At 37.0% G+C, this 16,165-nt stretch overlaps 1 protein-coding gene and 1 long non-coding RNA gene across 2 annotated transcripts; one reads left to right on the top strand and one right to left on the bottom strand.

Annotated features, from left to right (window-relative positions):
* Window positions 1-1,490: 1,490 nt before the first annotated feature.
* LOC122536894 (facilitated trehalose transporter Tret1-like) lies at window positions 1,491-7,668 on the bottom strand. Its single transcript, XM_043669667.1, has 6 exons — window positions 7,486-7,668; window positions 7,240-7,405; window positions 5,419-5,948; window positions 5,006-5,311; window positions 3,881-4,083; window positions 1,491-3,163 (listed from the first exon to the last, which is right to left on the bottom strand). The coding sequence occupies exons 2-6, from the start codon at window positions 7,319-7,321 to the stop codon at window positions 2,860-2,862; spliced, it is 1,425 nt and encodes a 474-aa protein (XP_043525602.1). The 5' UTR covers window positions 7,322-7,405; window positions 7,486-7,668; the 3' UTR covers window positions 1,491-2,859.
* A 5,024-nt stretch (window positions 7,669-12,692) lies between these two features.
* LOC122536855 lies at window positions 12,693-16,124 on the top strand. The gene is made up of 3 exons (XR_006308498.1): window positions 12,693-15,342; window positions 15,673-15,906; window positions 16,037-16,124. It is a non-coding gene; the product is annotated as an uncharacterized LOC122536855 (long non-coding RNA).
* Window positions 16,125-16,165: the final 41 nt, after the last annotated feature.

Raw genomic sequence — 16,165 nt, 5'->3', positions numbered from 1 at the left:
TTGCATAAGATCGTTGTTATGCAATCCTTGCATCATCGATGCGTCGTGACGCAGTTTACAATAAAAATTCTGAAAAATAGGATTTCTCGATGCTGGCACGCCATTTTCCAACGACCCTCGCTAAATCTTTGACTTGCACTCGAAGAAACTTGTCCGTGTTGCTCGTTGCTTTCTCGTTAATCATACGGCTCTTAATTATGGGCGTCACGCGATAATGCACCATTGACCACCGCCACTTCCGATAACGATAACTCGCGATCGTCTTTATTTACTCTTCGTTTACGTTTTCATTGGAAAATTTCAATACTTTTTATATCGCGCGAACAGCAACTCCTGAAAGAATTAACACTTATCTGCGGATCGTGGAATGTTTGACTCATGAAGTTTCCCTCGTGAATTTTTCGAATTTCTATTTTTCCAGAGAAAACTTTTACAAGTTTGATTTAAAAATTAATCGTACATTAGCGTATATGTGTATAACTTATAAATACTTTATTGAACGATCCGAAAATTTTTCACATTTTTGTAAAGCTTTTGAATTCAACTGTTTTTGCGTAGACAATGACGATAATATTTTTGCGATATAATATTCTTGAAAGTTAATACTTATTTAATATAAATTTAATGCAAATATATACATACGACATAAATTACGCGTTTTTTTTTTTTTTGTTTTTTTTTGAAATTGGTAAAATTGAATATGTAAACTATCTTGCGATCCGCAAGATAAGGTAAGTAGAACGTTATGGTTGACAAACGTAGACGAATCAATGTTTCCTCAACCTCTCGTCGTAATTCCGATTGCTCGGGATATTTGCACAGACGCGGAGACAGTTGCACAGATTAAAGAGACGATTGTCGAACACCTCGACGTCGCTATCCGACATTTTCGAATACGACCTTGATGAGGGAGAAAAAATAATCGCTGCTCGATTCGCTGAAATCGTTACATCAGATATTCGCGATATTCCCAACCGCGACATCAAACTTCTCTTCACTCGACAGTCGTAATTACTCTCTAGTCACACTGAAAATTAACTCATCAACTTAATCACCGCTGTATGAAAATATTCGCGAACGCGTACGCGCGATTTCGTTTATTTGTACTTGGCCGGCGGCAATTAATTCGCAATTGCACAAAAGGAAAACTAACAAGGAAGTGAAACAATTACAAAGTCGCGATAACGTGGACATAAATTCAACGGTTATCTTCTTATACTTTATGTTCTTTTTGTGCGGAAGAGTATTTAAAAATAGAAGTCACTCGTTCGTCAACAACTTCGGTTCTTAATTCTACAGTCCTCGAATTTTTATAGGTATATTTTTATAGTATAGAATCCCGCTTGATTCATTTGAGCGAAATTTTAATCGATACCCGATTAAATGAACGTTGATTGAATCCACTTGTTTAATTTATCATGTGAAAATCGTTAGTAGGAAAGGGAATCAGTGGACTTTTATTGTATGAGTTATGTATCAATTATATAGACTATTTGCCTCTCCATAAGTTTACTTATTTTATATTATATTACATATAATCTCACGCTCGCGTTAACGAATAACTTACAATGTTTGAAGAAAATATATAACACGAAACTTAATCAAAAAATCGTGCTTACTACTATAATATATGTTTAAGATATTTTTTAATTTTTGTAAAAATACAAGTGTACAGTATGACGTCGTCACGATTCTTTGACACGTCTGACTTTGATTCGTCGACACGTCTACGATTGTGCGAGAAAATGCAACGAGAAACGGAAGAAAGAGGGGAAGACGAGAGAGACAAGGAGAAGGTACGAAGAATTACGCGTCGATCAATCAGTTTAGATTCTAGATAGTTATCGCGGTTATCAGTGCGAGACACTCGTCTCGTAGTCGCCACATCCTCGAGTAAATCAAAGAAAATGGAAAATAAAAGATAGAGCGAATCTAACACCTCGCGGTGCAACGGTGAATCTTTCCATTCCATAGTGAACGTCATCGAGAGCATGCCACTTACGATAGTGATATCAGGCGGAGACAACACCACGGAATCGATGTTGCGAAACGAAATGACTGAAAAAAAAAAAAAAAGAAAACCGACAGAAACGAGAAATTCGGTGTTCCTCTCTCTGGCTCCGGTCGGAACCAAACTGTCAAACGAATTCGGTCGAACGAAGATAAATTGATTGACAGGAGGAAATACGAATCGCTGATACAGCACCTTTGACACCCTTTGATAGACATAATAAATACATTGGGACGTTATAAAAATTACAGGAGACGAAAGAAAGAAAGGAAAAAATTGATTTTGTCAAATGTTGACGATTCAAAAAGCCGACACGGAAAATACAGAAACTAAACGACAGTACAGTTTCTGGTTTAGTTTCAGTTAACGAATCTGCCGAACTCGGTTCTACCGTCGAGAGAATTGTTCCTTGCATCTGTTTGTGTGCACCTTTCACGTGCAGCCTGTTACCTGAACCAGGCCTCCTTCCAAAAGATGCTTTGACTGAACGAAAATTGCGGTCCTCGTAATCGACAGACAGCGTGTCCGTTGTCTGAAAGTGTACTCGATCGATCGTGTTTCAATGAGAACGTCGACGTCCGTTTCGTACAAACGCGTCTCGGCTGCCTCGTCGTGTTTGTTACATCAGCGTGGCTGTTCGTTAATTCGACTTGTCGAGATGTCGTACATATTTAAAAGTATGATAAATCGAATGTAGGCCACGGTCGTCCGCGATCGATAAAAGGCGTCGATGACAATGCGATGGCGTCGTTCGATTGGCATTTAAAGAAAGACGAGAAGGTGGTTTAAATGTAGAAAAAGTCACGAGACATTTTTCCCTAATGTCGATGTAGTAATTGATAGATCTTTCAGGGGACAGTTTTGAGCGGTCGAGCTTCGCCGGCGCCACCTTGAAGTTCGTCGTGGATTTCTTGATAGGTTTTCCCTTTCGTTTCCGGGAGTATCATATACGTGAACGCCGTGGCGGCAGCCATGACCACGGCGAAGCTCCAGAAAGTCATGTCGGAACCTAATTCTTCGTTCATCGTCGGGAACATCTTAGTCACCACGAAGACCAGACTCCAATTTAACATGACGGCGACGCTGGAGGCAACTGCCTTCGTTTCCGCAGAGAACAGCTCGCCCATCAGCATCCACGGTATTGGGCCCAATCTGAAAGTAAGGATGTTTTGGGGATGATTAATAGTAGACTGCGAATTTCTGTGCATTTATGAGAAAGTATTAGTTCGAAGAGGAAGTTCGGGAAAGAGAGCTAGCTTTGTTTCCTAGCATTTTCAGTATCTAGAACAACATTGTGCCCGTTAATTTTAAGACTTTGGTCAAAGATCGTAAATCTTAAGTTTCTTAAGGGCCAAAAGAAGCTGTAACCCTGCTGTGTTACAGTGAAAATTACGAGGATAGAATTCTACTTGCGTGGGAAAACGCGATGAGATGGACGGTGAAATTTGGAAAAAAGTGAACTGTCTTAATTAGAAAAAAAGACACATAACGTTACATACGTAGTATGTAGTATAAAATTTTACAATATTATAGTTATAATATCTGCAATATTTGATGATTTGACTGTTGATGGAATATCGCAAGTTCTTCACTTGAGAACGCAACAGCAACAAGGAAGAGAAGACAAGTAGAAGAGAAGTATTTAAATCAGTGTATTCTGCACAAAATTCCACAGTCGAGAAATGAGAAATACGCAAGATTTCTCACAGTCCTCTGCCCGACAGCACAGTTGAAACATCCTCCGTTGATATTTCAAACTTCTCGCTACCAAATGAATGATCTAGATTTCTCCATTTCTGGGTTCTATCGACGCGATAGGAATACCAGAAATTATTCCTGTTCTCGTTCGTTCGTCCTGCGTGTACTCACCCAACGGAGAAGGCGACCATGAAGACGATCAAGGAAACGAGCGGTAGCCAGCCTAGCGAGCTGACGTCATTTCCGCCGTTTTTCTGGTGGAAGTAGTATCCAAGCGCGATCAAACTGACTGACATAACGCTGGTTGAAATCATAAGCAGCGGTTTCCTTCCAGCTCGATCCACAATCAACGCCGCGACGCCTGACATTACCAACTACACAACGAACAACGTTTACACTGTAAACATCACCTTGCGAGCAAATTGCTTCGTTAATTTACAGCTTACGTAACAATTAAAAGAAGAAGAGTCGGGCAACGAGATTGCTTGTTCGAGGAAACAAATATTTTCATCGTAAATCGGGATGAAGAAAGAATTTCAAGAATTACTCGCTAAATTTGCCTCGCGTGTAATAAATTGCAATAAATTTTGCCGCAACACGGCGAACATGCGATATTTTCAGTTTTCGATAACAATTTTGAAATTGTTAGTTAATTCGGGGTTCGGCCGTATTAGAGTATCAAATTACAGATAATTTGACATACATTAAAATAATTACTACTACAGGTCGATGCATATAAAATGTGTATCGAATGTAATTTAAACATGATCAATTCAAATGCATTTGAATCGTGTAATTATTTCTACATGATTCGATATATACTTTTTCAATTGACAAATTCCAAAATTATAGGAATTCAATCAATTTCAATTTTCAAAAATTTTGGTGAATATTAAACGGTGATTTTCGTTTGTTGTTCCTTTTAATTAATTTGCCTTTCTGTTCTGGATATAAAATTACATATAAGGATGCTACGATTATTCGTAATGATCATTAACAATAATGATTTTGATATCTGAACACACACGATTTATAGGAAATTTCTTTTCCTTCGATACGCTTCATGAGTTGATAATTGATAAACTCAAAGAAACGACATTTCACACGCACCAACCTGTTTACTTAGAGGATAACGTATTCTATTATATCAGATGAATAGATCGGAAGGTGCATATATGTTTAAAGACGAATGTATTCTTCATTCCTTATACGCTCTTCCTAAACTTGTAGGTCTTTGGTTATTCTAATGAACGCTCAAAAGATTAATCAAGATGGTATGTAAAAACCTGAACAAACCTGAACCAATGCGACGAGGATGGACGCTAATTCAGGCGGTATCGAGCTTCCAGATGCTTTGAATATCATCACCGTGTAGAAGATCACGGCGTTTACGCCGGAAGCTTGCTGAAAGAACATCATACCAAAAGACGCAACCATCGCCTTCTTGTTAACCGGATCTTTCGCCGTTTCAATGATGCTAGGCTTCCTACCGGCGCTTGCCTCTGCCGCCTTTTGCATCTCGTTCACTTCCTGCTTTGGATCGTAATTCTCACCTCTGAGGACCGACAACGCCGCCAAGGCATCCTGCCTTCTGTTTTGACTCTGAATGTTAAAAGATCATTACATTAGTGACCCAAACAGGGGGCAATCGTTTGAACATTTGAACAAAGCGTAGTCGTGAAAATGCAAATGTCTTCTTTATTACTAACCACCAACCAGACAGGAGATTCTGGCATCCAATAGAAGGTGATCAAGAAGAGAACGATAACAAGAGCGCAGACTAGGGCGAACATGGTGTAATTAAGAACGCTTCCGAGGATAAAGGCGACGAAAATTCCAACGGTGAGGAACAGCTGGAAGAGAGCACCCAGCGTCCCTTTGGTCGAGACTTCGCCAATTTCGGAGATGTACGTGGGCCCGAGGACGCAGCCTGCTCCAACGCCAATACCAACCACAAATCTAGCAATGTAGAGGAGCCTTACGATCTTCGCGACGAGGATAAGACACCAGGAGATCAAGAATGGGACAGACAACAGAAGAAGGGACTTCTTTCGTCCCATTTTGTCCGCCATCGATCCTGAACATAGTGCACCGGCAATGGCGCCCACTGCGAGCAGAGAGCTGATCCAGGAACCCTCTTCCTCGGTGATAAGTAGCCATGAATCAGCTGAAGCCAACTGAGGAAGCACGGTCGAGGTCCATGCCAGAGCTGTGCCCACTCCGGCTACCAACATACACGCTAGAAAATAAGAATTTATTTGTCGAGGCGAGAGAGAAATTTTAACGCACGTCGTGTTCTCTGCGATTTCTCCACCGATTACACGACTTTTACTTTTAAAATTTTATTTCACGTATTACCGATCCACTCGACGATCGATCTTACGGCAGCTTACGTAACTTGGCGAGATTATCGGCCGATAATTGTACACTTTGCCGTTGCTTGTATCTGTTACACTTAAATTCAATTATAAAATTGCGACACGTCGGGACGATGATGCATGCTACGTGATAACGCGGAGCAGCTGGCCGAAAAACCGGTGACCGTATCCGAGAATAAAAAGAAGATTATTTACACGTACAGGATGAAACATCGTAGACCGAGTTCGCACGAGCAGTATAATAGCCTGACGATGAATTACGACATTGTTTCAACTTGGACAGTATCTTCGTTGTCTTATAATTATGTAGTTCGAACGGGAACGTGTGTGTTTTTTTCCGCTTGACGCTTTTATCAGCGCGATGTCACTTTCTTACTCGAAACGTAAATTAAATCGAGGCGAAGAGGAATAAAACGATCGAAAGAAATACATATCTCTTCAACCATTCTCCAACCATTCGAGAAGTGACTTTACAACGAACGTGCTTAAATTTGTTTCTAGCGTGTAAGTACGTATTAATTTCGTCAATTACACCGACACTCCGACGAAACTAACTACTCGCCTTCGTTACAAACTACTCTGCTCGAGAGACCTAATAGTTCAACAAACTCTAATGAGGAAATTTCGGCAACTGGGAAGCTCAGAAAAATGTTGAAACTCTGCGCAAATGTTAGCTTACGCGATGGTGATAACCGAAAAACTTGTTTTTCTGCTGAGAAACATCCCTTCAAAGAAATCCTGACTAATTTGTACTAATCGAAATATTTATGAAACAACGTAAGATGAAGAAAAGTTGTATATCGTTTTTCATCGTCTAGTGGTGAAAAATTTTCAAAAACTTAGAAAACAAAATTTATACCGTACAACTTTACAATACATTCCGAAGTTATTTCTCAGTCGTGAAATTTTCTTCTTTGTTAATATCGTCAAGATTTTTTTTAAAAGGTGTTTTCATCCCTTAGGATCGTTTTTCAACAGTGAAAAGAATTCTTCTGTTATTATCACGTGGACTAAAATTTTTTTAATTATCGAAATACTTTTCCAATTATCGAACTGCCCTTGCGTAAATCGTAACGAAGTGGCAAGAAATCGCAGAAGAAGACGGAGATGAAAATTGCTTGTAACGTGTATCGTCTGTTTCCGTGAAAATACCGGAAATAGAGGCGAGGTACTGCCACAGTTTCCTGCTCTCTTGGTGAACGGACGTGCCATTAATCATTCTCGTGCTTTCCATTTCCTTGAAATTAACGTTCCCCCTGTCGAACGTGTATCCACACTTGAAGAGCGTAACCACCAACGCCCGAAGCGAAATGCTTTACTGAAAAATCAATGGGTTCGATGATTGATCGATGATCCGAACGAATCAAACCGTAATCGATGATGGATTTCTTCCTTTACCTCCTCTTCTCTCCGGGTTCTCGCTCCTTCCCAATCTTCGATCAGACAATTCGAGATTTTTAACGTAAAGAGCGAACACCAAGTTTATCAATCTTCAAACTGACCAACACTGGTAAACCACATATTTCGAATAATGCAAAGACGATCGAGTGAAACTGAATGGTCGCGGTTACCAGCGAGGGTTACCATATATCTAACTCGCCATTATCTGTCCATCATTATCACTAGTCTCATTTATTATCGGAAAAAAGGTGTAGAAATCACGATTAACAGGTATCGACGCTTGCAAGGAATAGGAGAAATGGTGGCAATTACGTGCAACGATTCTGAAGAATGATTGAAATTGAACGAGAGCTATAAAGCTTTTATACTGACGAGTTAATATTATTTTTCGTACAGGCACGTTAACTCTCGTCCATCCCTTGTGATAATTTTTCCTTTTTTAAAATTGAATATCTATATTTATTTCAACACACGTAATCGAATGGAAATTTTAGTCTACTTGAAAATTTATCTTTTCACTGTATTAATCTTTTACCAGCGCAAAGGATAAGTCAAATTGGAAAAATGTAGACTGAGTTAAATATAGGATGAGCATGTTAGAAGATTTCAAAGGAAATAACGACGTTCTTAATTAGAGGAATATTTTATTTGTAATATTATTCTGAAATGTGAAAGTTATAATTATAGTTCTTCTTTCTCGGAAAGTCAAGAAATCCAAATTGAATCCACGGTTGAAATCAGAACTTTAGTCACTTTACTCGTTCAAAGAGACTTTTCTGTCCAATTTTCATATACATAGGTTTATTACGTTCCACGTGATCATGATGAAATTTTCTCTCTTTTTTGAATTTCGGAAATTTTATTCTCGGAATTTATGTCTAATTTAAATTTATGTCTAGATCTCCTGAGGAAGAGCAGATAAACAAATTTCTCGAAATTGTTTTCCGTCGTATTTATTAACGTTTAATTCCGCTGGTATTACATTAAATTTTCACAGCAGAAAGAACTTGTAAAAGTGGAAAATGCTCGTGATAAACTCACGATATTTCCTCTGGGATATATAAAATATATAATGGTTTATTGTTCCAATACATCAACGGTTGGCAGGCGACGTTTATTGGAAAATAAGGATTATAAATATTCACATGATGTCTACAGGCAAACAAGTGAAGTTCGTGGAATGTGTGTTTTTTATTAGGAAACTTTTATGAAAATTTTAGCCGATTTGTCATAACTCGATTAAATCACCCGCTCGATAAATAAATTATTTTACTGTGTAATTTGTACACTCCAGCATAAAGACTTCAATTTTATTTTTAATATCTAGTATTTATAAATAATAAAATACAGTATGAAATATATATTATATAATAACAAAGTAGATAATGAATTTAAGCTGCATAACGTATTATCTAATTTTTTCAGTTTTGAAACAAATATAGAATTGATTTGTTATATTTATTGAACAAACGTATACAGACACAGTTCGTCGAGATATGCGCGTGGCACGTAATCTCATTTTAAGGGATTAATGTTAAAGCCCGATTTAATGAAAAATTCGGAAAACACACAGATTAGCTGAATGTTAATCTGAAAATTGTTAACCAATAGAATAGCTTGATATTAGTTTATATCGATCATGATAATATTATGTATCGATAATTGCATCGAACAACGTGTTTATTATTTTCGTCCTTCACATATGCTTAATTTAAAAGAAATATCGATGGTGCAGTAACTAATATTAAATATGTTTTAACTTTCTGAAATTACATTGTTCAAATAATTATACTTTTTCTCTTTTCTTTTAATTTCTTAACCGTTAATCGTTAAAATGTTTAAATCGTGATCTTTTTTATCATCTTACATATAAAATAATCCTTTCAATTGATTCGAATAAATCGGTTAATAGTAAGTAAGTATATCTCTTCAGTGATTAATCTTTTTAAAAGCCTGCCGACGCAAATCACATTACCGTTTTATCGCATTTCATATACGATCGAAGGAAATTCAAGCTCCATTCATCATGTTTCTCACAACCTTTTCACCGTTTTTTTATTTTCGTAACTATTCCGAATCTTTTCACAGTTAACGCAAGGTTCCAAATTAAATCTTCAAGTGATAAAGTGCAAAGACATGATTAAATTCATTTAAAAAATATAGCCCAGACTCTCAAATATAAAATCCAAATTCACAACTGAAACTTTATAATCACTTGAGTCTGACAGAATAAAATTATCAAGTACAAAAGAACGGATGAAGCAAAAGGCCAAATATCATCAAATCCATCCACAAAGATTAAATGATTAATGAACGTATGTATCTACTTTAGAATCTCAAATTCTTCAAAATACAAAGAACTATCATGTTCAAAATCTTCTTCTTTTTCTTCTTTTTCTATTTTTCTTTAATGTCGCATCGACAGCGAGGTCATTAGCGACGACGGTGCCATTAGATATGTGTATAGTAGTTTATGTTTTTCAGATATTTTAGTACTCTTTGTATGTCATTTTGAGAAGTCAGGTTTATGTTTGCGTTGATTCCGTATTTCTGTCTTTGGGTTTCTGTGGTCTTGTTCTGGAACTATCATGTTCAAAATCGTTTGCAAACAATTAAACGATTAACGAATATACTCGACAAAACCATCGATTTTCCCGAAGTTAAAATTTTCCAATCAGAAAAGAGTGAACAGTTGTCAAAGCGTGAAGCATGGACGATCATCGGAATTTCAATTAAAACAAACCACGCCAATGAAACCATGACATTCACGTTCCCAGAAAGAGACCTAGATTAGATTCCTGTCGAAACCAGAATTAACAAGAAATTAACGAGAAACGATCGTGTTGGTGATAAGCCAAATTCTTGTCGCAAATCTAAACATTAATTCTCGACATAATTCCGCGGAAATTCGAAACGAAAAGGGAGGACGATGACAATCAACTGAGGGGAACCTCAGTTTAGCCACAGCATGGCCATTACACGTACGAATTGTAATTCTGATGGATGGCGACCGCTCGCTCCTCGTTATTCGACAATTATAAATTGGATCACTGACGCATGGGGCAATGGTGGCCGATACGTCATCAACGTAGATCGAGGTTCATCGAGCCGCCACAGGAATTTAATTATTCGAACGGAGCCCGTCAACGTGGACAGGATACACTTCCGGCTACTGTTGAAAATTAATTGGAAGACGTAATTCTCGGGTTCGTTTGGCAACAAAATTAATTTCAAAGGGAAACACACCTGAAAGAAGCAGCAAGGGGTGATTTATTTATTTAATTACCAAATTAAAGAGACGAATCACTGTTTTATACATAGTGGCGGCCAGTTTGAAGTTGGAACATTTCTTCTTAGACTAAAATATTGACAAATCATATTTTTTCACTACTATAGTTAAATATAATTCGAAAATTCGAAATTATCTCGTGTCATTTGACGTTTTCTTAAGTTTGTTCGTCATGTCGTCATTTTTGTATCCTTAAATTTCCTGCATCCTAAAATGCATAAAATCTATTAATTACGTAGACAGAAAAATCCTTTTCTCACGACAAGGAAATAAAAACAAATATGGCTACATTATGCTACACCATACTAGTTTTAAAAGAAAACTTTGGAAAGCCGTTAAAGGAGATCAATTTGTCGCATAATGCATTCACTGGATTATAAATTCAAAAGAAATAGATAAGCATGCCCAGCATGAGATTTGAACGAATTAAAATTCAGAAGAAGCTGCAGAAGAAGACTATAAGTAAGATTGCTAGGGTATTAATATTCTCAAAAGTGATACATGACGTTATCAAAGTTTAACGAAATTTATACACAAGATATCTGGTCTAACAGAAGTTTACAACGCAACACAGTACAGACAATTGTACGCACAATTTTACTTAATCGCCTGCTATAAAATTGTTTCGTAGTTGTTTCATCGCTGATAAGCCGCGCGCAAACGGTAGTGTAAACTTGCTATCGATATCTGAAAACGGCCTTCTAATCGAACTATAATTGGAGCGTTATAATTACCCCCGTAAGCAACACGAACAAAAGCAATTAAGTGGGTCGATTTATCAAGCGGTTCGATTTGATTTCATCGCTTAGAAAGTGCTTACTTCACCGTCAAATTACCCTTATCGGCTTCTCAAAATGTTTGCTGATCGTAAATCAAGAGCTCGCGTCGAATCTTTTCTCTCGCGAATCGACATAATCACTCGAGACTTATTCCCTCCTTTCAACTACATTTACAAGAATATACGCGTAAGAAATAAACGAGAGCAAAAGTAATAAGAATGGAAGCTTTGATTGAATAATCGTTCGCTTTATTAGAGACAGAGGAGATTTAAATGATATTTCATTTTCTCTTGGCATCAAATGGACACAAAGAAGTGGTAAAAAATTAATACAACAAATAGATAAATTGTGTTGCGTTTGCAAATTCTTTTATCAACAATTAACAAACGAAATTTTTATTCTCTGATTTACACTCTCATGTATCATTTACAAAGTCTCGTCTAAATTGATAAATATTTTGCAAAAATGTGTTAAATTGCCACAAAGAATGAGAATTAATTAAATAAATGAAAGCAAATATATATATATATATAACCATAAAAATTAATAAGCTGCAATTGAACAATCGTATTAAAGGATTAGAAATTCTCTGATTCTCTGTTGACAAATGAAGAAATCGGTAGCGAACGATAAAGTTGCCAGTGATATGTCAGCAGCACGATAAATCATACGGTTGACAGCGACTTTATCTTAATTCCGTTGAAATTCCGTTGAAAGAACGAGAATGAGCTAGCTTCAATAAATCACAGTTTGATCCGAAATGATAACAAACGCTCGCGCGCACTATTTGCAATCTTTATCTCGGCGAGGTGGGAAGAAAGAAGATTTAAAACGACAAACGATCCAAGACAAATTCTCGGGACTTATCAGCGACGTCAGACCCCCATGTAATTAAACGTTCGATCGTGATCTTGCTTTTATAACGTATTCGACAGCGATCTAGTCACGTTCTAAATTAAAGCGCCCTGTAGCGACATCGATTGACTGACCGACATTTTACCTTTTTCTAACGTAGAACCATTGACTAAAGATAGAACAGTCGTCTCTCCTGGTGCTCCTGTAGAAAAAAATCTAATAGATTATTTATTAACTACAGTTCAGTCTAGATCATGAAATAAAAGAAGGAGAAAATTTTACATCGTCCAGGAGGCTGTAGGTTGCGTAGTTCTTAGTTTGATGCCTTTTACAAGAGTTAAAGTTTGTACTGATCCTATCCACTCTCCGTCACATACAAGTATCGATGTTCAAGTTATTGCTAACACGAACACCAAGTTTTGATTCTAGTTCCTATCTATTCTAATTAGTGAATGGTAGAATTGACCCAAGGCTGAGATCGAAGTTTTAAAAGTCAATTTCTTTCCATTTTTGCAATTCAAGTCAATTTAAGAGATTGTGATATATAAGACTTGTTTAACTGTTTATTAATAAAGTCACACACACTCCCTGATATACTCCCTGATATACTACCTGATATAATCTTGAAGCACTTTTTGGTTTTTGGTTTTTGATCCATTTTGGTTTCGAATAGAGGAATGAGAGTAATTACAACTTCCATTTCTTTTAATACAATTAATTACTTTTATTTCATTTCTCGTCGTTAATTTAATTACGTGTAAAAGAATTATTATTTACTTAATCAAGAACGTCGTTGTTCCCTTTGAAACTCTAGCACGCTCCTAAAATTTTAGGTCAGGGGTGTAAGTAAATTAATAATAAGCTACGAAGTCGAACAGACTCCTGTACATATTATGTACTGCAGGCATTCGGAAATTAAAGATCTTGTCTCTTAAACTTTCAAATGATTAAAGTTTTGAGAGCGGTGAGCCAATATTGTTAATAGTTCACTCCGATCAGATTTCACGTCAAGCTTGCCGCATCGAGAAATCCTAAAAATTCTGGTCCAACCAGATCGTTCCATTCTCCCCGTTATCAATTTTCGTAGCAACGAATCGCTCGCTCGGGAAAGTTGCACAAACACACATGAAAATGAACACGACAGAGAACCTATATTTTAAAACGATTAAATAATAAACGTCCCGCGAACAGAAAGAAATCGCAATTATCAATTAAAATTCCAATTAATCGAAACATCCGACGGCGAGGTACAGATTCGCGCGATGCGAGTAAAATTTTTCCTCGTTACCGATGACCTATCGGGTCTCCCCCCCCCTCTCCCCCCTTCTCTTTCTTCGCTTTTCCACTCTCGCCGTTATTATTTTTAATTCCACGGCAAAACCGACGGGAATAATTGATCCCAGTAAAACGTAACAGCATAGAGTTCGTGTTCGCCAACTGAGAATTTATTGCGAACGAACGCCGGTTTGGAGGCCGGTTTTTATTACCTTGTTGCACGCTCGTAGGAAAAGCCGTTGTTGTTTCGCGAGCTGACCCGATTCTCAATGATCGATACGCATCGCGTGCCGTAAGAAGGTAAACGAAAAATCAAAATGAAAGACGAGAGATGCGAGCGAGAACGATGACGCGCGGACCAACGGAAAGTTGATTAATTAAAACTCGCGAGAGGGGAGGGGGGGGGGAACGATGCCGACGAGATTGAACTTCCTCTCGGCCGTGTGGTTGAATGAAAAAGAAATTCTCTATTGACACGTAGGGATGGGCACGAAGTTAAATCAAACGTGTTTGGACTCACGCTCATCGAAACGTTCAGGTTTATAGGAAATCTTGACCACTTGTCTTATATTGTAGTTTGTAGTATCCAAATTTTAAAATTAAATTCCCTAGCCTCATCCGTTTCTCATTTTTCCCAACGTAATTTGTCTCGTTCGGTGTCAAATTGACAAAATTAATCTCCGAGATGAGAAACTAAATAATTGAATTTTATATTCGCACAAATCAGTTTCGTATCGCGATCGTATTCTCTCTAGTTTCGTCATGACTATTTTGTCAGAATTACATTGTAAATGGTTACGAGCAAAGGAAGTGCATTAAACATCGCATAATGATACGCATGCGATACGTTATAATAACAATTAAATTGCAATAGACTGCTTGTCAGGAGACTTGAAAGCGAATATTATTTGACTCTGACAGCATATTTTTTTTATCGAAAACATCGGAATACTTGTATAACATGACATTTTATAAGAAAAACGTGTCAAATTGATACGAAGGATAGATGAAAGTTAAATGAAAGATTAATAAGGACAAATTATATATAACAATTCACTTTACATTTAATGTGATGTTACAACTATTATACAATAACTAAATGCTTGCGTAAGAAGATTAAAAGAAACTCGTATGGCAAGGGATTTTCAAATTCAAACCTGCTCGTGAGGTATTCAATGCCATCTCTAATTTCCAAGCTACTCTGAATACTGGACTTCTTGTAAAATACACGCGAGCCATAGTAATCTCCTCCGCTTCCATTGCAAGAGGCAACGTCTGAAAATGAATGAAAAATCCACGATGCAGATAAATAGATTGGAATATTGCAAATGGTAAGGAAATCCTAATAAAATGGCTAGGTTTTATTTTCCGTCCGACTGAGATTTCATCTTAGGGTGACTGATCGCCAAAGCACTCCACCTTTTTGGCTGAAATCTCTCGGAAGGAGTTTCTCGCCATTTCCTGATCCTTCGTGTGCAAACACGGCGCTGTTACTGCGAAGAGAACATCGAAGAAGCACGGGCAACCAAACTCCCGGAAATTTCATTCGTGCATGTGCTTTGACATGGAGAAATCGCATTCGCTCTTACCCCGAGGATTATAAATTGTTCATCAGACGCACGAGCTGACTATTATTAAAGAGGATAATGGAAAATGGTACATTTCTGATAAATGAGCCTAACATTTTTCACATTTTAAGAGGCATACTTCAACATCCTGCACCAACTCTTTTTCTCTCAGGGGTCAAAAATAGTAATTTTCCATTCTGAATTTCAAAAGATTCGTTTCCGTTTTTTCTCTCTTTTTTCTTTTTTTAATTAAAGGATAAATATACAAAGATATCCAAAAATATGAAAAACAATAGTCACTTTACTGATGGCCTTCCGATTCGTGTTTTCTAAGAAATAGAAAGACCTAGTGGTTACCAGTAAAAATTCCGAACAGCAGAAATATTCATCTTCTAACCATATTTTTTTCTTTTTATAGGTCGAGAAGATTATCCACACGATTCACCGATAAAAATACGATAGAGAGGAAAACAGGAGACTTTATATATATATATATATATATATATATATATATCTTTACACGATTTATGGATAAATCACCATATTTTCTTTGACATATGTATTTATCGTTTGCAGGTAGTATTTAAACGGGATAGAGACGCCGGAAAGTTTAAGGAAAACAAGAAAAAGGAAGTGTGAAAAAATTCTTCTGGTAAGTGGCAACTCTATTAACCTTATTTTATTATAACATCATGTAAACTTTTTCACAGAAATCAAAGGAAGAATTTGTGTCGTAAAGTTATATAATCAATGACGTACACTGAATGAAATTTTCCTTGCAGGGAGAGGCAGAGGCAAGACAGAAAGACGGACAATTTTTCAAAATTACCATTTTTATTTAAAAAAACAAAAATACATCTTCTTTATTATATTCTATATAAAAAGAAAATACGAATTTCCAAAATATCTAC

Source organism: Frieseomelitta varia, unplaced genomic scaffold (genome assembly GCF_011392965.1).
Source record: "Frieseomelitta varia isolate USP_RPSP 00005682 unplaced genomic scaffold, Fvar_1.2 scaffold_875, whole genome shotgun sequence".
Classification (NCBI taxonomy): Eukaryota; Metazoa; Arthropoda; class Insecta; order Hymenoptera; family Apidae; genus Frieseomelitta; species Frieseomelitta varia.
Note: the sequence above shows the minus strand (reverse complement) of the source record. Positions and strands in the feature narration are given on the sequence as shown.